The sequence below is a fragment of the Trachemys scripta genome, chromosome 23 (genome assembly GCF_013100865.1).
Source record: "Trachemys scripta elegans isolate TJP31775 chromosome 23, CAS_Tse_1.0, whole genome shotgun sequence".
Lineage (NCBI taxonomy): Eukaryota > Metazoa > Chordata > Testudines > Emydidae > Trachemys > Trachemys scripta.
In genome coordinates, this window is record NC_048320.1 from 381,499 (window position 1) to 406,462 (window position 24,964).

Here is a 24,964-nt window from a genome sequence, read left to right on the forward strand (position 1 = left end):
CAAAACCCGCCCCCCCCCATGACAACAGGGGCTGGGGGACCAAGGCAAGGAGTTGAGCTGTAACCCTTTCTTCTCGGGACTTGTGTTGTGTGCGGCATTGCCGCTTGTCTCTCCTGTGTGCTGGGCAGAAGGAACCCAAAGCAGTTGACCCCTTAGTCCCTTGTGCTCTCCCCACTGCTCATCGGAGAGGCTGACACTCTCGCTGGCTGTGCTGGTTTTTTTTAAGCAGGTAGGATGGGCTGTCAATCAGAGAAAAGGCAAAGGCGGCCCCCAGAGAAACAGCAGGAGGTGACTGGGTCATCCAAGAACCTGCCCTTCTTAGGAAAATCCTTCTACCTGGACCTGCCGAACAACAAGAATGTGGAGTTTCTGGTGGTGACAATAAAGCAGCTGGGTGGGGTGAGTAGGGAGGCACCTTGCCTGTTGGAGAGCATGAAGCAGCTCCAGTCTAGCGCCAGACGAGCCAAAGACTCCAATTGATGCTGCTGTAGGAGTGTTGCATTGGCAAGGGGCAGAGCTGTGAATGGACTTGAGTGGGGGGCGTGAAATGCGGCGCCTCTAGTCCAAACCTTAACCTGTAATGGTGGTGGGTAGGAATGTGTTCCTGGAAAGCCCTGGCCTTGTCACTTTACCCTTTGTGCTCCCATCTGCAGGACTCAGGAAGTCTTGAATGCTCTTTTCAAGCCCAAAGATGGGGACTGTCCATCACGAGCTGCTTGTAGGTCTATTCACGTGGGGCTGGGTTTTCAAGAGAGTTCAGCTCCCCCAAGTGGTGCCAGTTCTTCAGGAGCTCAGCCACTGGATGCATGTTGGGTGCTGGTCTCTTGTGAAAACTTACCCATTAAATGGGAGTTGAGCTCTTGAATTCTCAAGAACCGATTTTTCAAGAACCGTGCATTTGGGGGCTGGGCGCACTGGGGTTAATGCTGGGGAAGGGTTCTGAGTACATATGTAAACTGATTCTCAAGTGTCCCAGCTCACTAGGCTGACCAATATAGTCCTTACAAGGTATCTTTCAGTTGCATATAATTAGTAGTCTAGCATGACTGGGGAGGAGGCCTTAAGGCTGGAAGGCAGTAAGGGATGGAGCTGGAAGGGGAAAAATCCCTAGTTTAAAGACTAGTGCGCTCACAGCACTGTTCCTGCATCTAGGCAGCTGAAGATGGTGGTTGCTTTGCTGGTTACCAAGATGTTCCAGATCTTGCTGTGGACTTGTCAGCCCTGCAGCTGACTCTGTTTTTGTCTCTGGTCCAGGTGATTGAAAGCTTCTTGAGTAAAGAAATCAGCTATGTGGTTTCCAGCAGCAAAGAGGCCAAACTGGACAGCGGGCCTCGGAGACAGACTGAGAAGCGGAGCAGTGCAGCTTCAGGGGATGCCAAGGCAAAGACTCTGCCCAAAGGGAGCCATGCGGGGCCTCACCACAAGCCAGCAGATAGTGTAAGGCCCAGGCAGCCTTAAGCCTTGGGGCAGTGGCTCGTGGGGAGCAGAGCCTGAGAGCGGCAACTGCAGAAGAGCTTGTTTGCCGCACTGAGAACACCTGTCTGTTCATCTGTCCCAATCCTGGTGCTGTTTACACTCCGTTAAATAAGCCCTGCCCTCTTGGCAGGGGCTCGATGCCAAATCTTGCTATAGCATTTTTAATCTCCAAACATTCTGCAAAGTGCCCATAGAGATCGGTGCAGCTGCCTCTGGGGTGCAGCACCGTCCAACAGCATACAGTGGCACTATGGTGTGCCCTTCATTTCCTAGCTTACAGCTCATAATCAAAACTGGAAATGTTCGGGTGGCAGACAAACTTCCCACAGTTCAGCAAATGGCCCGCACACCCAGGCTATTGCTAATCAGTGGTAAAGGGATAAATACCACAGGAATTTACACAGGTTTGTAGTAGGATATGTTGGCGAGCTGGAAGAAATTGTTTATTTGGCTGATTTATCTCCGCTGAGCAGTGGGACTATAGGGGCTTGTTTCTTGTATGGATTTACTTCTAATTTCCTCTTGTGTGACTTGTTCTGGTATTGGCTGGTGGGATGGATGTGAATGGTGCCCCTCCCCCTCGCATTCATGCAGGGACTAGCTCTGCATGTCACTGGGTTTTGCCTCAGGCTTAGAAATGTCACTAGAGCAGAGGAATGATCACCGAGGAGCTGGTAGGATGACATCCAGGGTCCCCTACTAGAACTTCCAGCTTGCATCCTGCCAACTCTGCTCTCAGTCAGCAAGTCCCTGTCTGGGCAGGGGGCTGACTCAACAGATCCAAGTTGAACTCTGTATCCTCAGAGGTGGGAGGCTACACTGGAGAAGGTGGAAGCAGCAGGGGTCAGATATGGGTGGGCTGGGAAGCAGCCGTGCTGCCAGAGGAGGGAGCTGGCAGGTCAAGAGAAAGGGGTTCCGTGTTGCACTTCAAGGTCTTCCTGACCTGTAAAACATGCTGACTCCATTGAAATGTTAACAGTAGAACATGCAGCACCGGGCAGGGCACTGGCCAGGGCTGCACTGAGGGCTGCCCAGAGTAGTAAAGAAATAATACACGGTCAGATGGCTTGAGCCCCACCCCCAAACTAGAAGCAACCTTGCTCTCTCCTTGCGGTCTGACAGGGCATCCTACTGCAACATGGCCTCTGCTGGGCATGTCTAGGCAGAGGCCAAATGGCTTCCATAGCAGATCTAGCAAGAGTCCCATCCATGGCTTTCCTGCTGCACTGTTAACCTGACTTGTGCTATAGTCTCTGGTCCAACATGCTGAAGGCCGGGCGGACTGTAGGTGTCCCTGGCAGACTTTTAGTCCCATAGGGCAGAGCCTCAGGGTACAAAAGCCACTTGCTGCTTGTCATAGAATCCCCGGGCAATGCTCTGGAACTGCTCCCCACAAAGCCAGTCAGGACTTTAAGGAGCCTCCTCTCCCTTGGAGCAGACTGTCTTCAGGGCAAGAAGCTCACACGGCTTCACTTCCTGGGTCTCTCCTGGGAGCATTCAGCATATGTCCCTCCGGGCGCTTCCCACAACGAGTCTGCCCAGGCGGGGTCCTGGGGAAGCCAAAGGGTTCTGTACCCCCCCACTTTGCAGTCAGACGTGACTCTCAGCCAGCCAGTAAAACAGAGGTTTATTAGACAACAGGAACACAGTCTAAAACAGAGCTTCTAGGTCCAGCGAACGGGACCCCTCCGCCAGGTCCATTCTGGGGCCCAGTGAGGCAGACCCCTGTCTGCCCTCCTTCTCTGGGCTTTCTCCTTCCTGGGCCAGGAGGTCACCTGATCCCTTTGTCTCCAACACCTTCAGTTGGCATCTGTGCAGAGGAGGGGCCCAGGCCATCAGTTGCTAGGAGACAGAGTGTTGGGCATTTATGTACACTGGCCCTTTGCTCTGCAGCAACCATACACCCTTATCCCACCACCTAGATACTTAAGAACTGCATAGGGGAAACTGAGGAAAACATTAAGAACAGTCCCACTTCGTCACACTGCTGCCCAAGAGAAGCATGTCCTTTGCCAAAGGACCTCTGCAGTGAAGAGCCTGTGGTGGAGAAGGGAAGCCTTGGGGCTCTGAGCAGAATCCTTTCCTGGGAAGGTTAAACCTATTGCATCTGCCTGGAGGTCTGTAATCAGGGGTGGTAGTGATGGTTGGGGGTGCCAGGGACACGGTACATGATGACACTGAGAATCTGTTCCTTCTCCCTTTAAAACGATCTGGGCAGCAGCGTACTGGTCCACCTGGCTGGCTGCTCCGGAGCTTTTGGTCTAAATGCTGTTTGGCTTGTGTCTTCTGCAGGCTCTGATCAGCAGGGGGAAGGAGCTGCTGCAGAAGGCCATGAGGAACCAGGTGAGCAGCAAAGTGATGGGCTTCCCCTCTAGACAGGTAGGTGCAAGGCATTCCTGAGCAGGGCAACAATCCGGCCTGTGCTTGGGGAGCGGTGCAGAGATTTGGCCCATCGCTAGACACCACCTGGGTTGCAAGTACACGTCCTCCGTTCAAAAATGCAAGACTGTAACGCTGCCCGGTGTTCTGAGCCATTCAGCCCCATACGGGGTCTATTCCTTTCCCACATGCTGGCCCTTGGACTGGACGCTCATACAGGCAGCTACATTACTGTTGCTCTAACGACCCAACGCGTATGACTGCTTTGCAGTGGCAGCGCTGCGATGTAGATGCTTCCCACAGAAGGGGGTTTTCTGTCAATGTAGATTACCCACCTCTCCAAACTCAGTCAATGGAAGACCACAGTGGGGTTCGTATGCTGCACAGGATGTGAAATCTTTCACAGCCCTGAGTGATATAGCTAGGTTGACCTGAGGCTTTTAGGTGCAGACCAGGCCTATAAGAGCATCCCAACGGCATCCGGAGACTTAACAATAACCTAGGGAGCACTGAAGCCACTGGGGACATGGATTTGGTTAGCCACATAGCCTGGCTGCGGAGTTGGGAGATGCTTTGCCGTTAGCCCTTGTGCTGAAAGGTTTCTGATCCCTCAGTAACAAACATGGCATTGATGCTTAACTAAAAGGCTCACGCTACAGCTGACTTAGTCTAGCTCATGCTTCCAGCTCTGAGTCCGGGTAAGAACATTTCCCTGCACCATGTGCCCTAGGACTTGGAAATGTCAACTTCATCTGCAAATTGACAGATCCCCTCTGGGGCAGGGAGCTGGCCCAGGATTGAGCTTTCTGAAATGGCAAAGGTAGAATTGGCTGCTCAAAAAAAAATCCCATCTTTACAGCAAGATAGCTCTTGTTTCTAGTCTTGAAAAGAGCAAGCCGGCAACTCTTATACCAAGATCTTGGCTACCACTGATTTCTGGTCAGGCAAGATGGGCTAGAAAACTGCTTCTGAGCAGTGGGATTGCAGCCTTTCCATTTGGGAAGCCATGGCTTATAACTCTAGAAGTTCTCAAAATGGCATCTGCTAAAATCCTGCTGCTGACTTTGGATGTGGGGCAGGAAAGACTAATGTTAATGCCTGACAGTGATGTGACCCACAATATAATCTCGTAGCCTGTCAAGGCCAGCAGTCCGACTGAGATGTCCACTCGATCCTGGGCTGTACATCACTGAGTCTCTCCTCTTGTTTATGCAGGACTCCAGCAGTGGCAGTAGTATCCTTGCCAATGCTCGCTCCTGGGGGGTTCGGATCTTGCATGTGGATGGTATCCTTCTACAGAAACTCTCTGTGCTGTGGGGATGGGACTCTGACCTTTAATATCTAGCTTCTGAATCTGTGGCCTGGGGGGTGAATGGCTGGTTATGGGGGGAGCAAGAATTTGATGGTGACTGAGGCTTTGCTGCCCTGGGGGAAACAGGCTTTCAAAGGAGGGCCTTCAAAAGTCTGTGTGGGGAATGGGGTGTGGGCTTGGTCAGACCCACCTCTGTTCTTTTCCTAGTAGTCTGACTATAACCTTCCTCTTCTGATCCAAGGGTTCCAAACACAGGTGCAGAACCACCACTACCCCTTAGGATCACAACTGGTCTGTATGTCAAATGCACGTCCCTGATAGAGAGGCCTTCGGGGCCATCAATCCGTAAGCACAGACCACGTTTAGCATCGACAGTGTCCGTGAGCCCTGCTGAAGTGCCTTGATCCTGGCATGTAGCGACTCCCACGAGAGCAGCTTGCCGAGATCCTCAGGGAAGGAGGGGAGCACTGGGGATGCCTCTCACTAGCAATGGGGCTGGGGCGCTAGGTCTCTGCTGACCCGTGCTGCACTCGAGCTGACAGCTGAGGCTCTGTATCCTGGGCTCATGCACACCTAGCCCCGTCCAACGCGAGTTCAGAGTTTCTGGGCTAAAGTGGGCTGCAGCTCCGCTTCTGCCTGCTTGTCTAAGGCATGCTGCACCCTCCTCGGCATCCCCTCTGTAAAGGGAAATGCTGCTAGAGCTGGTCCAAGAACAGAGATTCCCTCACCCACCTGGTCTCTCAGGACCAACGCAGCAGTCAGCCATCTAGGGCTGAAAGCTCTTAGCTCCCACTGATTGTAGCACCCAACACGCAGAGCTCCCTCTCCCATCTGGCCACTAGCTCTTGTCCTTCTTTCCTCTATGGAAGAAGGATGTGCAGTACCACTCTTTCCCAAAAGTGGCAGAGGAGGGCGCTAAAGCCCTTTCCCTGGTATGGTGGATAGATCTATCGTTCTTTCATCCTCTGTTCACTATGGGTGCGGAGGAGTAGAAGCTCCCTCTGTTTCTCTGGACTTTAGCTCCTTGACTTCCCACCCCACACAGAAATGATGGCCCATGTGCAGCAGCTGCTGTTCCGTGTGTCAGGAGCAAGGAAGCAGAGTGAGAAGATGATGGTAACTGACCTAAACCTTTCCCCCAGTGCAGGGCTTCCTGGTAACAAGTGTGTGTTGTCCTCCCTGAGTAACCCAGGATGCAGCCCTCTTACAGCAAAGTCACTTCAGGCCTTGTCTGAACATACAAGGTCAATGAGCAGGGCCCCATAGGGATTGGTTTTTGTCCAGTGCCGATAAGTATTTTATCAACAATTCCAAGGCCAAAAGGGATCTTTGTGATGCTCTTGTCTGACCACCTGTGTAAACAGGCCACAGAACTTCCCCCAAATAATCCCTAGAGCAGATCTAGAAAACCTCCAGTCTGGATTTAACCACTGTCAGGATTGGAGCATCCACCACGACTCTGGGTAAACTGCTCCAATGGTTGATTACTTTCACAGTTAAAAATTTGTGCCTTATTTCTAGTCTGAATTTGTTTAGATTCAACTTCCAGCCACTGGATGGTGTTGCACCTGTCTCTGCTAGATTGAAGAGCCCGTTGTTAAATATTTGTTCCCTGGGTAGGTGCTTACACACTCTGCTCAAGTCACCCACTGACCTCTTTAAGAGTGAGCTTCTTGAGTCTTTCGATGTAAGGCAGGTTTTCTAATCCTTTAATTAGTCTTGTGGCTCTTCTCTGAATCCTCCCCAACTTATCAACATCCTTCTTGAATTGCAGACACTAGACCTGGATGCAGTATTCCAGCCGCACCAATGCTAAATAGAGGTAAAATGACCTCTCTCCTCCTAAGCGAGATTCCCCTGTTTATACATCCCAGAATCGCATTAGCCCTTTTGGCCACAGCATCCCCCGGAGCTCATGTTCAGCTGATTATCCACCATGACCCCCAAATCTTTAATCGCATCTTCCCAGGACAGTCTCCCACTGGGTAAGTGTGACCTACATTCTTTGTTCCTAGATGTATACATTAATGTTTAGCCATATTAAAACACAGTGGTTGCATGCATGCAGCTTACCAAACAATCCAGATCATGCTCAATCAGTAACCTGCCTCATTATTTACCACCCCCAATTTTTCTCCTCTGCAGACTTATCAGTGATGACTTATCAATGACCTGGTAGAAAACATAAAAACTGTTAAATAGCGTAGGGCCAAGGACTGATCCCTGCAGGGCCCCACTAGAAATGCACCTGCTGGAGGATGATTGTTTAGTTGGCACACACTAAATGGATTAAAAACTAGCTGTTTTATATTCTAGTTTTTAATCAAAGTATCATGCAGTACCAAGTCAGAGGCCTTACAGAAGTCGGTTACATCAACACTATTGCCTCTTTCAACCAGTCTTGTAAGCGCAACAAAACCAATCAAGTTAGTTTCCATAAACATTCTAGGCGATGATGCAAAATCTTTGGTAAAGTTACAGATGACCCAAAGATTGGGGTAGTAATAATGAGGAAAGGATACTGTTAATGATCTAAATAGTTAAATGCTCACAATCCAACAAAATACATTCGGCTGTATTAAAATGCAAGATAATACATCTAGGAACCAAGAATCCAGGTTGTACGTACAGGATGGAAGACTGGGGGAAAAGTAGTGACTCAAAAGGACATAGTTTTGTAGATGTCCCTCAACATGAGATCTCAGTGTAAAAGTAGAACAGGAGTAATTGTGGCACCTTAGAGACTAACAAATTTGTTAGTCTCTAAGGTGCCACAATTACTCCTGTTCTTCTTTTTGCGGATACAGACTAACACGGCTGCTACTCTGAAACCAGTGTAAAAGTGTGGCAAAAAGGACAAGTATGGAAAGGAATATCAGGGTTGGAAGGGACCTCAGGAGGTCATCTAGTCTAACCCCCCTGCTCAAAGCAGGAGCAATCCCCAGGCATGTTTTTGCCCCAGATCTCTAAATGGCCCCCTCAAGGGTTGAACTCATAACCCTGGGTTTAGCAGGCCAATGCTCAAACCACTGAGCTATCCCTCCCCAGGTAAAAGTAGGGAAGTGATGGTTTTTGTTTTTTAGAACAGGTTAGACGCACACCTGTCTAATCCTACCTTAGTATGGGACTGGATGATCCCTTCCAGACCTGCATTACTATGGTTTTATGGCCTTGGTAAGACAGCTACTAGAACACTCTAGTTCTGGTGTCCCCACCTCAAAGAGGAGGATATACTGGAGAGAGTTCAAAGGGGCCCCACGTGATCTAGGTGCTGGAAAAGGAGCCTCATAATTTGAGGCTCCAACTCACTCTATTCGTTTTACTGAAGGGTGAGTTCCTCACTGCGTCTAGGCACTGACACATGGACAAGATCTCTGATCAGGAGAGGGGCTTTTCAACTCCACCACCAAATGCGGAATAAGACCCAGTGGCTGGAAGGTCAAGTTGGACAAATTCCACCTTGATGTAAGAGGCAGTTTCACAGCACTGGGGGTGAGTGAACATTGGAACAACTTACCCAGGGAGGTGGTAGACTCACCCTCGCTTGGAGTCTCTATAGTGAGATTAGAATCTTTCTGCAACATGCTTGAATCCTGCTCTGGGAGCAATGCTGCAGCCAGCGTGTGTGAGGCTGTTTTGTGGTCATGGTGGCCCTTTCTGGCCTTGGAATCTGGGAATCTCTGAACCCCTGTTCATCCCCTTCCTTCATGGGCTATGGGGAGGAACAGGAAGCTCTACACTGTCCTCTGCACGTTCCTAATACTCGCAGATCAGTAGGACGACATTGATTATTATCAAATCTCACAATTCAGGGCTTAAGCAGGTTGCCTGCCGAGGTCAGGAAGGAATCTGTTCCCCAGGGCACAATTGGCCAGAGGTATTCTGGGTCTTTTCATCTGCCTCTGAAGCAGCAGTGATTGGCCACTGCTGGTGATGAGACCCTGGACAGGGTGGATCAGTGCTCTGAAATGGTGCAGAGAATTTCTCCTCCATTGCCTGGCTGGTGTCTCCTGTTCATGTGCTCAGGGTCTCACTGATCACTAGCTTTGGGGTTGGGAAGGCATGTCCCCCGAGGTCAGACTGGCAGAGATCTTGGAGGAGGGTTCCACCTTCCTATGCAGTGTGGGTCACATATCTGAGCAGGTCACCTGATCAATTCCCTGCCACTGCAGGGGCCTCAAGAGTGAGACACCACTAATGCCTCTATTCTCTGCCTGTGGCATGCAACTGTTTAGTCTCCTGAGGGCTGAAATCTTTAGCCTAAGGAGTTATTGGGCTCAATACAGGTGTGTCTAGGGGGTGGGGGTGGTCTATGATATATAGGTAGTCAGACTAGATGATCTGATGGTTCTGGCCTGAAACTGATGCGCTTGGTATAGCTAAACCAGTATAACCTAGACTAGTGGGGATGTGGAGATACTGGTAGAAAAGTCCTTATTCTATGCAGGCAGAGGAGGCACCTTTAGCTCAGTATAACGGAGTCCATGCTGGCGCTTTTGCTGGTATAACTAGATGGGCTTTAAAAAGCACACCCAAGCTGAAATACTTCTAGCAAGCCAGCTTCAGGTGCCGCCCAGGCCTAGTGCTAGGCTGGGTGACCAACCTACAACAGGCCCGGATCCCAACCAATTTACAGGGGGGAAACTCCAGCTTTCTCCACCCGAGTGGCAAGGGAGGTAAAACCACAATGCGGTAGACAGTCAGTAGTCTGCCAGCAGGCTTGTGCTAGGGTGGCGGCCGGGTGAGGCTGGCCTTGCTTTAGGAGGGTCAGTCGTATGATCTTCTTTCCAGGAGTCTGATCTAGGCAGTGCTGAGCTACGCGAACCAAGTCAGATCTGCCAAACACCAGGGGACAATAACTCCTGTGCCACAGCAGCTGTGGACTGCCTTAAGGATGAGCATGCCCTATGCTGCCATCTTCCCCCCTCACTGCTCTGGAATCAGTGAGCTGCTAGTCTTGTCTATGGCTGGCCCCCATCCTAAATGCTGTCTGTTTTTCTGTCTAGGTGAAGTGTTTCTCAGTGGGGCCAGGAGTCCTTAAAGGTCAGTACAGAAGCTTTGCTCTCAGCTGGTGTCGAGCTGGTTGGGAGATTTTGTGAAAATGCGTCACTGTTTCAACAAAACGACTTGTTTCTGCAAAAACTTCTGTTCCATCAAAGCCATTTACTGTCCAAGCTCAGACAGAAAACTTGCTGGGCTCTCCTTGTCGTGCTTTAAAGCTTGTGCAGCATTTTGAAAGCATAGCTAGGATGCTTCCTGTGTGGCTGGCTTTCTGCTCTTGCTTTCAGGCGGGATCTTGTCTAAAACCATGTTAATCATTTGTCCACTTACCTTGTCTCTTCTGTGCTGTGAGAAACTTTACAGCAGGGCTTCTAGAATTGTGAGTCATGGTAAGAACTGAGCTTCCGCGGCTTCATTCTCTGAATCCACTGTTGGCTGTGACATGAAGTCTCGAATAACACCTCCTCCGGAGAGGACAACGTGTTCCCCACATCCCACTCGCTTCTGTTAGCAGAAGGCTGCAATATGCCACTGACGCCGATGTAGGACTGACCATGCCTTAACATACAGTTTGGGGGGGATTTTTTTATGTACTTGGCTCACTGCACCGTTGGATCTGTTGTGCAGACTGGAGCACCAATGGTGTGGCAGTACTTCAGCGATGATGCTTTACTCATGGGGGGGCTGGCCTGGAAGCATGTGGCCTTCGCCCTGCCTCACCCTGCTGGGAAGGGAGCGTTCAGAGAAGCCTTTGCTGCCTTCAAAGCGTTCAGTCAAGTCTGACTCTTAGCTGCCTCCTTGGAGTTTTTTTTTTTTTTTTTTTAAAAGGTGACCTCCAGAGCTGGGGCAGACAATAGCCCTCTGCCTCTTGCTCCTATATAATGGGACAGAGATGGCCGGAGATCTCTAGGAAACCTTGTTTCCTGCTGACGGGACTTCAGTCTTGTCTGGCCTGGAAGAACCTCCAGTGACTGAGAGCTAGTGTAAAGATTGCAAACAGAGCGAAAGCTGAACCGTTGGGGATGGGGTTTGTCACTGATCAAAACCAGGCCACTCATGTGGGCACCAAATGGTGCTTCCAGCCTCATTTTAGGTCCCTAAATATGTGGTCTGACTTCCGAAAGTGCTGAGCACCCAGCAGCTCCGTGGGAACGATCTGAGCCTTGTGCTCTAACAGCTACTTCGCTTCAGTGACTTAACATCCTGGATGCAAATCTCGGCTCAAACCTGCTCAGAGGCCTCTTGGGCGCCCCAGCCCCAGCAGGGGTGGTCAGACTCGACGTTCTTGATCTCCCGTGCTGGGCGGGTACACACCTTTCAGGCCTGGGCCCATCATAAAGAATCAAAGACTCCCCCATGCTTTCTCACCTGGCCAAATCCTCCTCCTCCTCAATTGCAACATCAAGCACCTTGGCACAGCCTGGGGCACAGCAGGTTACTTGCCTTGTGCTGCCCACGTATCGGGAAGGCACAGCCCTAAATCCTGCTTGTGGGAAGAATCAACCTGATGCCCCATGAGAGGATGTCTGTATCCTGACACCCCGCTGAGGCTGAGTTCAGCTACCGCTCCCCCAGCACACGCTGGTACCTGCTGTCCGCCTGACATGGAGTGCATTCTGACAACAGCCGCGCTTTGGCTCTGGGCCTGACCACAACTTGGGCCCTTGTTAACAGAACTAACAACCTTTGTTGCTTGCTCATCTGCAGCAGCTTTGAACTCTTGGCTGTCTCTCAGCTGTCCATTAAATCTTCTCTAGACATAACCATCCCCACCAAGGTTCTGAACACAGATCGTATGTTTTGCCTTTTAAATGACTATCTGCGGTGAAAGTTGTCTATCCTTCGCATTAGGCTTCAGAGTCCACTGGTGGACATAAGTGGAAAATTGATGCCGCTCAGGGCTATTGTTTCAGGCTTCCTGCAGACTCTGGCAAACAGATCTTGATTCTTGTTTCAGGATTTCTTAGCATCCAGAAGTGTTATAAATATTGGCGTGGGGGGAGACAAACATTAGATTTTTGGAGTCCCGTTCTGTGTAGCCAGGGATTGGATAATGGGATGGGGTGTGCATTGTGGTGGGGAAGGAATGCCTGCCCAGGCCAGCTGCTAACTACGAAATTCTCCTTCTAGTGGGAAAACTGAAGCCCCCGTTTCTGAAGATTGAGGACCGGAGCAGGTGAATGAGCCATTTCAATCTGACCTTTCTTTTAACTTTGTGGCCAAACTTTAACCCCCTGGCTGAAGGGCTGGGAGGAGTCCCTGGGGCGGATCTTCCCTCACCCTTGTAACCCTCCGAGCCCCTCATTGACGAGTGAGTTGCTGATACCCTTCTTCCCCAGCACTAGAAGTGCAAGTGTGGGGCAGAAATGTAGCCTAGGTTACCCTGTGTGCACTAGTTCTTTTTTGAACCCTGTTATAGCCTTGGCCTTCACAACATCCTCTGGCAAGGAGTTCCACAGGTTGACTCTGCATTTGTGTGAAGAAAAACTTCCTTTTGTTTGTTTTAAACCTGCTGCCTATTTATTTCATTTAAATGGGAAGTGGAAGCCCCAAGCAGGGTGAGGGGAACACCGATCCCCTGTGCTTGGACGAAGGCTCAGGGAGGAGGTGTGGGAATCCTGCAGTAGCCCAGGTAAGTGAGAACCGGGCCAAAATGGATCACGGCCATGCCTAACGTCTGACACTGATGGTTCTTGCAGGAAATTCCGGCCCTTCTATCACCAATTCAAGAGCTTCCCTGACCTGAACTTCCTGGCACCAAATAGATCCAGCCCATTTGAGCCTCTGAAAACCCCCTCAAGCTCCTGCAGAGTCAGGTAGGTGGTGCAGGCTGCCAGGGAGCATGGCGGTTACAGCCCCACTGCTGCCGTGGAGCCACTGGCATCCCAGACTCCCTGGGTCACCAGAGACTCCCAGCTCCTTTGCACGGGGCCAGAGAGACTCTCTCCTGAGCTGCTTTGTTCCACGGCTCGGCTGATCAGAGCTAACCTGAGCTCTGACCTTGTTCCAGGTCAGAAAACTGCCAACCGGCTGGGGAGGGCCCCTGGCTGGCAGGTGGCCTCCCCATCCCCAGACCTTGCTGTGCCGATGGCTTGTGCCAGAGCCTGTGTTTCACAGAGACTCCTCTAGGGCTGGGTGTTAAGTGGGTCTGTGCGACCCAGCTGCAGCCCTCGTGTGACTCCTGAGCACTCAGGGGCTTGCTGCTGCTGCTCCTCCTCTGCCAGCTTTCTGTGGGCGTCCACAGGACTGTCCTTGGTCCCCTTCTCATCTCCTCCTGCCCTTACCTTTGGCTAATCTCCTCCACAAACCAGCTCGCTACTCTTTGCTGACAACACGTGGACTTTCCTGTCAGCCTCCCTCTCTCCTCTCCTCATGGATGTCTAGCCATCTGCTCAAGCTCAACATGGCTAAAACTGAGTTCTTAATCCCTCCCCCCGTCCTTCCTGCTACCTCCTTTCTCAGCGGGCTGAGTGAGACCTCATCTGGAGCACTGGTCTCCCATGTTCATGAAAGGTGAATCCAGAACAGGTGCAGAGAGGAGCTGCTAGGATGACCAGGGGCATGGAGAGCTGACCTTATGAGAGGGGATTGGCTTGTTTAGCCTGGGGAGACCGCTCATGATTGGTCTCTGATTATGTCGGGGGTGAAGAGCTGTTGAAGCTGAAGGACAATGTGGGCACAAGAAGAAGCGGGGACAAACTAGCCATGAACACATTCTGGCTGGAAATGAGGTTTCTCTCACCAGTCATCCTTCCTAGCCGTGGCTGAAGTTCACAAAGGTACAAGGTGCTGGCTTCCCTTGTCTGCTTAGGCAAAGATCTTTCACCTAAGACTTTTTTTCCTCACCTATATTTGGTTCCAGTGACTTCACGTTCCCCTTCTCCTCCCCCCTCCCCCCCCTTCCACCCCTTGATTGAAGGACTCGTCTGTCTAGTGATGGATGCCAAAGATGGCTTCAGTCCTTGCTTAGATCTTCTGAAGGTCAATGACCTCGTTTCAAGAAGCAGGATGATCTCCTGCTGTTCTTTCCCTTCCTGTGGGCTTCCCATCCCCCTTTGAGTTCCATGAAAAGCGGCTTCCATTGTTTGATTCCTCTGTGCTTAATGTTCATAGGAGACAGGTAGAAAGCTGTGACATCCCCTCCTGTCTGGGCAGACTGTACAGCCTGGTATCTGGGAGTACCCATAATTCCTCATCCAGTGTTAATACAGCCCGTTCAGTGATATTCATCACCAGTCACTAGCTATCAGCAAAGGCCTCACTCAGTACTCTTGTAGTACAGTAACGTTGTACATCATCAGCTGCTTATCACTGGAGGTTCAGCTCCTGTCTTTCTAGCCCAGGGAGCCTTTGCAGTGGATTCCTCTGGAAAAGTGAAACCCAGACCAAGCGTCTGTCTCCTGTTGGGCATAGACGCCATGCTGCCCTCTTCTCTCCCCTTCCCCTCTTGTCAGTGTGAGGTTTGCCTCTGCCCCTTGTCAGCTTGGTGGGGGGATATAAATGGGACTCTCATCCCTATGTTTGGGACAGACCTGGCGCACCTCCCCAACATGCCCCTGGTTCACACACCACGACTCTCCATACCCGTCACATGCAGACATTGCACAAGAAAGTTAATGATCAGCGAGTTATTGGTCCCTCACAAGGCATATTTTGTGCACAGATTATTACCGTGGTGTGTAGGATGTGAGTACAGGCTGCTTTCGGTCACAATCAGGGATTCTGGGTTTACCTCCTTCCTCTGGAGCCTCAGGATGGCTCTGGCTGGGCTGGGACATGGCTGGCGAGCACCAGGGCTCTCAGGTGGCACTGGGCATTTTCTCTCTCAGGTGCTTGGCTGAGGCCCCTCGGTCTGTGGGCCCTTCAAACCGACAGTCCCTTTTGGGCTCATTTTGGTTGGGGCTGGTGCCCTGGGCTACACAGGAGGTCTGACTCAGTGAGCTGGGGGTCCCTGATGGCCTTGAACTCTGTGACTTGACCAGTATGGACAGCCCCACTGTCCTCTCTGTCACCAAGGCCTGTAACCAGGCATCCGCTTCAACTCAGACCTCCCTCTAGGTCCTTGCACCCAGGCTGTGTCAATGGTACCAGTTCTTTGTGCAGAACATCCCTAAGGTCCAGCCTCTCCTATCCATCCAGACCTAGAGCTCCCATCTCACCTCTCGATTACTGCAGCCTCCTTCTGTCTGGTCTGGACACATGCGTCTCTCGTATTCCAAACGCTGTTGCAGAGGTCGTTCTCCTTGCCCATTGTTGTGACCATGTCCCCGGTCTCTCGTGTCCTTCCACTGACTCCTCCTCTGTCACCTCAAACATAAGCTGCTTGTCTTCACTCTCCAGGCCCTTTGTGGCCTATCCCCACCCTACCTCTCACCTCTCCTCGGCTATGAAGAGGTCATCTCCAACCTCTGATCAGCCCAGCGATGCTAGCCTCCTTCACCCCTTTGTGCTTGCTTCTCTGCTGCCCCTAGAAATAGAAATTAGAAATAAATGGAGATATCCCATCTCGTAGAACTGGAAGGGACCTTGAAAGGTCAAGTCCAGCCCCCTGCCTTCACTAGCAGGACCAAGTTCTGATTTTGCCCCAGATCCCCAAGTGGCCCCCTCAAGGATTGAACTCACAACCCTGGGTTTAGCAGGCCAATGCTCAAACCACTGAGCTATCCCTGCCCCTCATGCTTGGGAGGAGCTCCCTGTAGATCTCCCACAGCTGCCTCACTATCTGCCTTCAGATCCCACCTTAACTCCTTTGCTGCAGTGCCTGCACAGACCCGACAACAGTCAGGCTGCTGGTGTGCAGAGACCACGGCCTGTCACGCTGAGCAGTGTTCTCGCAGCGTCCTTGTGCTCCCCTGTCTCCTCTCCTATTTAAGACTGTCTGCCCCTGGGGGCAGAGGCCATCTTGTTTGTACCACACCTAGCACAACCGATTGCTAGGCATGGGGTAATGCGGATCTCTTGCAGAGCCCCCGAGGGCTGTCTGACGCACAGTGAGAGAGAGAGGAGCCCCCGGTCCAGCCCAGCCGCCGCGCCCAAGAGGAGGAAGGGGTTTTGTGAATGCTGCCAGGAGACCTTCGGGGAGCTGCAGATGGTAAGGGCTCCACTGGCATCTAAGCAGGCCTAGCGCTGCCTCAGTCTCCCCGCCCGTGGCTCAAGGCAGGCAGAGCCTCTGCAGACATGCCCAATGCAGACTTGCCCAATGGGGAAGCTGCTGATCTTACAGGTGTGCCTTGGCGCCATGGTGCTCAGCTGGTCTCTGCTGCTTCTCTGACCTGTCTCAGCAGAGCAGCCCAAGTCCATGGGAGCTGGGAGTGTGCCATCCTGAGGGGCAGTCATGCCCCTGGCCCGGGGGAGCCTGGAGTGCCGGCACTGGTGTCCATCCCAGCTGCTGGGAGCCAAGCCGTGGACGGCACTGCTCTTGCCCCATACTTGTCATATCTTGGCCCTGGGATGTTCCCGGCACCATAGCCCTGTGCAGCCTGGTGGGCAGCGGCTGGCATCTGTTGCACGAAGGGGTAGAGCAGCTGTCCCTTTGTGCCCAGATCTGTTCCCCTTGGCCCCACGGCCTGTCCCCGAGGGCCTCTGGCCTTCCCCAGCAGCTGCCATCCAGCTACCTCCAGAGCAAGCAGCTACTGCTGCTCCCTGGCCCTCTCCCCAGCGTGGTGCTGTAGCACCGCTGCAGCCCGCCCTCGTGTGCCTGCTGCTGCTGGAGGAAGGGGCTAGCCCCACGCTTCCCTTGCTCTCTGTTCCAGCACCTCCAGAGCCCCCGGCACAGGCGGTTCGCGCTGGACGCCTCTCGGTATGCGGCCGTGGATCAAGTCATCGCCCAGCTCACCAACGACTTTGCAGAGATCCCAGCCTGGTCCTCGCCCCCCAGGTAACACACACGGAGCTTGCTGCCCTGGGGCTTGAGGGGCTGGCTTGGGCAGCCCAGATCACAAGGGATTAAAATCCACAGCCAGTCAGCTGCTCCGTGACCTGTCAGGCAGGTAGCTCTGGTGGAGGGGCCCTGCTTCCCTTGGCAGAGCAGGGTCAGGGTGACCAGTTCCCTTCGGTGTCCAGGGCAGACTGGCTCTTTCCCCTGCTGCACCCTCAAAGACACGAGCCGCTCGGGGCTCCTGTTGCCCTGGGGCTGTTCTCTGGGGAATTTCCCAGCCCCCTCTCATGCCCTACCCAAGAGTGACTCATCTCCTGTGACGCAGGACCCCTCACTTCCCAAAATATACATCTGCTCCTCCGCCCCCCTCCTATTTCTCTGTGCTGGGGCATCTCTCTGGGGCTGGGTCAGCCAGCAGGTGACCCTGGTGAACTTCCCTCCTGGGCTGGAGTTCTGCACAGCTGCATTTCAAGCCAGTGCCTCTCCCAGTCTACTCTGCCTCGCCTTCCGAACAGAGGGGCTTGACTACCTGAGGGGTGCTGCACAGCCCTGGCGTCTGGTCCATGCAAGGGGCCCCTGTTTTAAATGAGACACTTTCTCTCCCAGGGTGCCCTGCTCTCCTGTGGCTGACGAGGAACTTTGTGGCTCTCAAGCAAAGGCTGTGGAAGGCCTGGGCACACCAGCTGCAGAGCTGGGACAGAAGCACCAGCCGGCCAGGAAGGACCAAGCAGAGCTGCGTCTCAGTGCAGTGGCCGTGCTGGGCAGGGAATGCTCCAGGGGCCCAGAGGAGATGCCAAAGGAGAAGGTCAGCCAGCTCCCTCCTGCTCAGGAATTGCCAGCTGGGCACCCCCTGCTGGGGCTACGGGCTGAGATGCTGCGAGCCAGGCCATCTGCTAGCCCAGGGCCAGCTGGGAGGGCTCATGCTTGGTGTCGGAACACGGACCCATCTGCTGTTGGCAGCAGCCCCCACTGCACTGTTGTCTTAGCTACTGCTCCTGATCTCAGCCGGTGGCCCCAGGCCAGCGATGGATTGACTGGAGAGGCAGCTGCTTGCTCCCCTGAACTTGTTCCCCAGGATGCGCTCGAGCCCCTGAGTCACCCCCTGGGAGCATCACCCCGCCCCAGGAAACGCAAACTCTCCGGCAGCCCTCGCCCGCGGCTGGGAAAGAAGCCGAGGATCCGGCTGAGCAGCGACGCCCTGCAGCTGGAGAAGCAGATGGGCCCGGAGCACTGCAGCTCAGTTCATCGGGGTGCGGAGGGGGCTGCTGGCACTGCTCCATCTGGTGCTCCTGGAGCAGAGCTCTTGCTGCTTTCCAGCAGGCTCTGCAGCTTCCCTGCCTCCGGGAGGCCTCAGGACAGTACCCGTGTGCTGCCCGAGCCTGTGCCCATGGCTATAGACGACACCGAGGCCACCCTGGCAAGCACAGCCACTCAGCAGAGCTGGGAGAGAGGGACTCCAGAGGGGCAGCCTACAGAGAAGGCCCCGGAGCCTCCCTGCTGTGTGGCTGGCTCTGGCCTTGAGCTGCAATCGCCTACCTGGGACAAGGCCAGCTGTTCTGCAGTCCAGCCGGCCCTCCCACGCCTGCCAATCCCCCAGGCCAGGCACTTGCGCTGTACTGAAGTAGCTGAAGGTGCGCCACCCACCAGCATAGACCTTGGTGAAAGCATCCTCCAGCCTGCCCCGAATCTGGGGCCATCACCCTCTTCTTCCGAGTCGGACTGGGACGGCCAACTGCTCTGCTCACTGGACACGCTGCAGGGCACCAGGAACCGGCCGGTAGACCTGGAGGTGCTCCGGAGGACCTGCATCAGCGTCCGAGACAGCGGCTACGAGTCCCATCTCTACTCGGTCCTGAAGCAGAAGTCTGAGCTGGACTGGGCAGGCAGAGATGACCAGAGCTGTCGGAACTGTTGCGTGGAAACGGAAGGAGCCCCTTTCGCTGTCTTTGAGGCCTGCCTGGGTAGCTGGACCAGCTAGCCACTCGCTGCACAGACCCCTTCCAGTGCTAGAGCTCCCCCCACTCCCCCAAGCTCGGCTGCAAAGGGAGCCTCCCCATGGCTCTGGCAAACCGCCTTCCCCACAGCCATCAGAAGGCACAAGCCTGCCTGGAGCCAGTCTGTGGGCACTGGAATAAGACCCGTGATCATTACTGGCTGCAAATGGAGGGTGGGGCTGAGCCTGGAGGCTTCGGGCAAGATTTGGTTCACTTGCTTGTGAGTCTCGGCCGCAGGCTGGGCTCTCCAGCAGGGCCATGCTAGCCCTGTCTTTCCATGGGGACAGACCACGGCCTGGCCAGGCCTTGACCAGCCGTGGCCTGGCTCTCTCCTCTCCCCTCAGTGGAGCGACCAGGAAGCAGACTCCCTTGCCTAGACTAGACTGCACCATGTGTCCAGCTGCTCGACAGTGGCTTTTGAAGGGCCTGTTGTGTTTCATTAGCACTGCTCATACATGTATCTCCTGTGCTCTCAATCACCCTCTGCAGCCTGCCCCTGGCGGAGGGGGACGGGAGCACTTAGTACCAGGAAAACAACATTCCCTTAGCCAGTGGCCTGGCCTAGCAAGTGTGCAGCTAGCCGCTGCAGGGCTGGTGGAGGTGGGATGCACCCCATGTCTGATCTGCAGCCGGAGCAGGGGTTTTCTCCCCTCTTCCCATGCAGCAGAAAGGCAGGCAGTCAATGCTGCCGTTCTCTCGCCCAGAAAGAGCTGCTGTCCTCTAGAAGTGACTCTGCTCTGAGCTCCTGCCAGCGTTCCCTGCTCTTTCTGCATCTCCCTGGCCCCTTCCTACTTGTGGTGCAGTTAATGGGGGGGGGAAATGAGCCGCTGTCTGGATCGATTCCTCTTCCTGTTTTAGCTTCTGCTCTGTTCGGTGGGGCCACGGCTCCCTGTCTCTTGTCACCACTGGCCATTGCAGATGATTGTGTTTAAAACTTCCTGCTTGTTTTAGAAACAAATTAAAACTAAAATAAACTGAGTGTAACGATCCAGTGTGAGACGCGGCTTCCTCGTGCGGCTGCCTGGGGCGTTCTGCTCCAGGTGCTGTTAACCCTTCCCCTGTGCGAGGTCCAGGAGGCAAGTCTAGACCCCGCCTGCAAAGGCTGATAGCTGGGACCCTGTGGCCTCGGTGGGCTGGAGCACCACTCTAGGGTGGGGGGCTGTCTGGGTGGGTCCAAACATGCTGTGGTGCAGGTGCTTGGCCTTCTCCAAGGAGGCAGGCTCAGGTACATCCAGCCCCTGCCCTCCAGTCTTCATCTGTGCTTTTGGGAGCCCTTCTCTGTAGAGCTGCTTCTGTTCACATGCTCTAGCAGGACTTCTCTATCAGAGCCAGTCCCATCCCTTCCCTTCTCTCCTCCCTCCGTGTCTGTGCAGAGGGTGAAGGTTGGCTGCAGTCGGCTGCCCGGAGAAGACTGGCCTAACTAAGGAGTCCTGGCCTGTGGTGAAAGGCTTTCGCTGCCCCGGAGCCAGGAGTGAACCCACCAGCTCCACCTACCGGAGCAGGAGCCACTTCCTCTGCTCCCACAAGCCACAGCTCTGCCAAGGAGGCCTCGGCATGACGGCGTCTGCTTGGATGCTGTGAGCTGCAGCCGGGGGCGATGAAAGGGCCAAGGGAGCCTCTGGGAGCAGCCTTGTCTGTGCCTGTCAGGAATGGGGGGTCCTGCAATTCCAGGGGCTGGCTCGCTCTGAGAGGCCTAGTCAAGCCAGCCCCTGCTTGGGTGGGAGGGACTGAGGGTACAGGGTGTACTTCGCTGCCCCACATCTCTCATGCTAGGAGCACGCTGGGTGACTCCTGCTCAGCTGGGAGCGAGGGGTATGGATGGGGGGCCCAGGGTGCCCTCTGCTCATGTGCCCAGTGCTGGGGAACTGGGGGTGGGGCAGGGCCCTTGCTCTCAGCAGCACAGCTGTCAGCTGAGCCGGTGCACCCCAGCTCCTGGGCAGCCACTCTTCCCTCAGGACTCAGGAAGGAGGGTGTTGGGGGCCCTGGGGACCCCCCTCCTTTACTGGGCACAGGTATCTGAAATGCAGCCTAGACCCCAGCCCAAAGCCCAGGGTCCTGCTCTCTTGGGGTGCGGCTCATGTTCTGTCTGCTCCGGTGCTCCTGGCAAAGGCTGAGGGGGGCAGAACCCAGGAGCGGTGCTGAGACCCTGTAGGGCAGCTCCAGCTCGGCCTCAAACCCTGAGGCCCTAGTAGCTCTTTGCCCTTTGCACCCATCCCACTAGCTGAGATAAACAGTCCTGCTAGGCCCCTCCCTCCGCTGCTCCTCACTGCATACATATGGCCCCTAGCACCTGTGGCCCCCTGAAGAGGCATATCCATCCCCCCTCATGCGGATAGCCCTTGCACAGGGTGAGACTGGCTGTGTCCCCCAACTCCCTGCTCACAGGCCGGGGTCCTGCTCCTGCCATCCCAGTCACCTCTGGGCACAAGCTTGTTCCCAGAGCCTCGCTGCTGCAGCCCCTGGGCCAGCCGGCTCACCCGGGCTCCCGCAGGCAAGGCAGCTGGAGCATCAGACGCTCTCCCAGAGGGAAGTGGTGGCTGCTCTGAGGGCAGCAGCAGTAGCCGAGGCCGTGCCAGCCCCTGTTCCGTGCGGGCGTGGCTACTCTCTAGTATCCCGCCTGCCTTGTGACCTGGTAATTGTTGCTGGCAGGGCTGCTGCGTCTGAGCGGGGTCAGGCTAGACTGCACTGCCCCTGTAAAGGACCCTACCTGACCCCCCTGCAGCAGGGGGAGCTGCTGAGGATGCCGGGGCGGGGGCCTTAGGGGTGACAGGAGGGGACTGAATTCCGCATCCCTGGCAAGGAGTGCGCTCTAGGGAGCTATGGGGCTGGTGCATAGGCAAGGATTCAAGAGTCCTGGATTCTGTATCCAGTTCTCGCTGACAGGCAGTTGGGGACAAATTTCCCAAAGTGCATCTGTCCAAAGCCTGACTTGCACATGCAGTGACCTCTCTGCATGCATACGTGGCCCATCGACCTGTCTGCGTGCACGCCCACACCTGTAGGCACTCACATTGCACGCAGTGGAGGCTGGGTGGGTGTAATTTAGCAACAGAGGGTCCTGTGACACCTTATAGACTAACAGACATATTGGAGCCTAAGCTTTCAGGGGTGAATACCCACTTCATCAGATGCACACGCCCTCAGTATCTCAGGTTCTCCCTCAGTAAAGTGCAGCTGCTGGGCCCTGCCCTGGAGGCCGCAGTGAGGCTTGACTAGCTACTGTTGTGCCGTGATGGGGCTGAGGCTGGGGATGACGATAAAAGGAATCGGCCAGGTTTAGCTCTGGCCAGAGCCCTGCAGTGGAAGCCAGCACAGCTGGGCTCTATCCCCAGCTCTGCTGGGTAAGTTCTGGCCCTGCTCTGTGCCTCAGTTTTCCTAGCTGTAAAATGGGGTTAGTGACACTGACCGTACCAACTGGTAGAGAACAGAGGGTGAGGGGAGGCCTCGGGTTTGAACCCTCAATTCACGGGTTAAAACCCCCGGGGGAAGCTAGGCAGGTTTCCTGCTGGATTTGTGCCTCATTCCCAGCTGGTCCAGCAGCGGTGCTGGAGCCTGGGAAAGCAGGAAGAGTCTAACTGTGCAGGGTTGGGGGCTGGGAGAAATGCACTCGGTTAATGGACGCTGGGATCAATGCAATGAACTATTCCATCCTGCACCCTCCGTGTGTGGATGTGGATGTGGAGTGCTGTTCCTTAGAGCCCGTGAGGCTGGGTGGGGCTGCGGGGGGCTGACCCGGGTGTGGGACCAGCACGTTCTCTGTGTGGATCCTGGGCCAGCGCCTGCTCCGTTGCACGGGTGCGACACACAACTGCTGTGGGTGCGGAGGGGGGTCGTTCCTGTGGGAGGCTAGAATACATCCCCTCAGCTCGCAGCCCCCCCCCTTAGCACGGTGGGTAGATGACCCCAGTGGGGTGGGGGGGAGCAGCAGCCAGGGAGCCCAGCCAGTGTGTGGGGGGGTGGCTGCTGGACAGGGGGAGCGCAGAAGAGGCACACAGGAGTTGCTAGGCCACCGCGCATCAGGGGCGGTGTCCTGTGCCCTGCCGTGGTGCAGGAGGTCGCTGGGCCCCTGTCAGTGACTGACCCTGCTGTGTCCCAGGGTGGGCGCAGGCACCCCCCAATGTGTCAGGCCGGCTGGAGGCCCGGGAGGATTCCTTCCTGAGCCCTCAGTCCCCCATCAGCTTCTCTGAGCCTGGCCCTGCTCACCTTTGTCTGCCGGAGTCACAGCTGGAGTGGGAGGTGCAGGTCTCGCGATGATGGGGGATCCGGGGTGCACAAGCTGCTGCTGCCAGCAGGCCCTACGAGCCCCCCACTAGGATTCAAATGGTTGTAGTGCTAATGGAGGGGGCCCCTGCTGTGCACCCTCCTCTGAGGGGGGCTTGGCCCAGCACTGCTGCTGTGGGCTTTGTACCCCTGGTTCTGCAGCACCTGGCTCTGCCCCACCCATGCTGGGACGCCAGGATAGCTGGGCCTTGTGTCTGCCCAGGCTTGTGTCCCCTGCGTGGGGGCTCCATCACCAAGGGAGGGAGAGCTCAGGGGTTTGAGCATTGGCCAGGGTTGTGAGCTCAATCCGTGAGGGGGCCACTTAGGGACCTGGGGTAAAAATCTGTCTGAGGATTGGTCCTGCTTTGAGCAGGGGGTTGGACTAGATACCTCCTGAGGTCCCTTCCAACCCTGAGATTTTATGATGGCCAGGCAAGAGAGAGCCATGGAGCCGCCTTCCCCTGCAGCCAGAGCGAGCAGAGCAGAGCAGGGTGTGGCCGCAGCAAAGAATCATCTCCCAGAGGGGCTAGTGCAGCCATCACGTAACCTGTGAGCTGGGGCTGGCGTCAGGCTCAGTGGGGCTGACCCCTACTCTCTCCCACAGGAGTCTGGGTTTGGAGCGCTGCTCCCCACGGAGTTATGGCACCAGCCGGCCCGCCTCCTGTGTGGCCTGTTGGGTAAAGGTAGCCAGCACGTCCTTGCAAAGCACCATGCAGACACTGACAAGGCGCCTTGGGAGATTCGTAAGGAATATCTCAGGATCGCTACATGCACCCCTGCAATGCAGCCGTGTCTGGGGTGGAACGCGGCTGCTGGTTAACAGGGCACAGTAACGCTGCTCGCCAGTCAGGAAGTGAAGGCGGATGCTGTATCCAGCTGATGCTGCCATACAAAGGGGGGCGGGGGAGGCGTAGTTACCTGAGCTGGAGTGTGGCCAAACTCTCAGGGTCCTGAATGACCACCTGGGCTCAGCTCAGCACCTCTGGTTTTCATGCCCTCGGAAAGCCGGCCCTGCCAGCAGCACCGCGCCCCCTAGCGCCATGCTGCGGCTTTGGCTCCACACGGATCCAGCGGGAACAGCACCATCTACCAAGTGGTGGCCCCTACCTGCTTCCTGGTGTTCCTGGGGCGTCTCCCAACCACCAGGGACCTGGCACAACCCTCCTCTTCTTTCATCTGGTTAGATTTCCTGTTGTAAAACCCACCTGTCCAGGAGCTGGGAGTGCCTTGCAGCAGCCCGGCTGAGACCCCAGCTGGCAGCATCAGCTGCTCCATGGCCGAGGCAAACGCCAGGAAGCTTTGTGGCCCCACGTGCCCTGGAATGCATCCTCGTTGCCCCTCCAACACCAACATGCCAGGGGCCTTTCCAACATGCCTAGCCGGGGGGAGGGATAGCTCAGTGGTTTGCGCATTGGCCTGCTAAACCCAGGGTTGTGAGTTCAATCCTTGAGGGGGCCACTTAGGGATCTGGGGTAAAAAGTCTGTCTGGGGATTGGTCCTGCTTTGAGCAGGGGGTTGGACTAGATACCTCCTGAGGTCCCTTCCAACCCTGAGATTCTATGTAGCTAGCCGGGGAGGCTTCCACACAGGGCAGCGTCACAGCTCCCGGGGGTTGTGTCCCATTCACTCTCCTCAAGGGCTCCTGGCCTCCAGTTGGTATCTAGG

General features: G+C 55.0%; 1 protein-coding gene across 2 annotated transcripts; it reads left to right on the forward strand.

Annotated features, from left to right (window-relative positions):
• Window positions 1-49: 49 nt before the first annotated feature.
• Window positions 50-20,026, forward strand: DBF4B (DBF4 zinc finger B). 2 transcript variants are annotated; one of them, XM_034755995.1, is made up of 11 exons: window positions 50-399; window positions 1,255-1,437; window positions 3,769-3,819; window positions 5,071-5,140; window positions 6,213-6,283; window positions 10,174-10,210; window positions 12,299-12,344; window positions 12,868-12,984; window positions 16,133-16,259; window positions 16,921-17,045; window positions 17,652-20,026. In XM_034755995.1, exons 1-11 carry the CDS (start codon window positions 235-237, stop codon window positions 19,021-19,023), a joined length of 2,364 nt encoding a protein of 787 aa, XP_034611886.1. In that variant the 5' UTR covers window positions 50-234; the 3' UTR covers window positions 19,024-20,026. The 2 variants fall into 2 exon arrangements, with proteins under 2 accessions (XP_034611886.1, XP_034611887.1); XM_034755996.1 differs by lacking the exons at window positions 5,071-5,140; window positions 6,213-6,283 and having other exon boundaries at window positions 51-399.
• Window positions 20,027-24,964: the final 4,938 nt, after the last annotated feature.

What these genes read in the sequence shown, in the direction of transcription:
- DBF4B (XM_034755995.1), top strand. Translation starts at nt 235, where the DNA reads ATGGGCTGTCAATCAGAGAAAAGGCAAAGGCGGCCCCCAGAGAAACAG. An exon ending in AAGATTGAGGACCGGAGCAG is followed by an intron (nt 12,345 to 12,867) that starts GTGAATGAGCCA and finishes TGGTTCTTGCAG; the next exon opens with GAAATTCCGGCCCTTCTATC. An exon ending in TCAAGCTCCTGCAGAGTCAG is followed by an intron (nt 12,985 to 16,132) that starts GTAGGTGGTGCA and finishes GATCTCTTGCAG; the next exon opens with AGCCCCCGAGGGCTGTCTGA.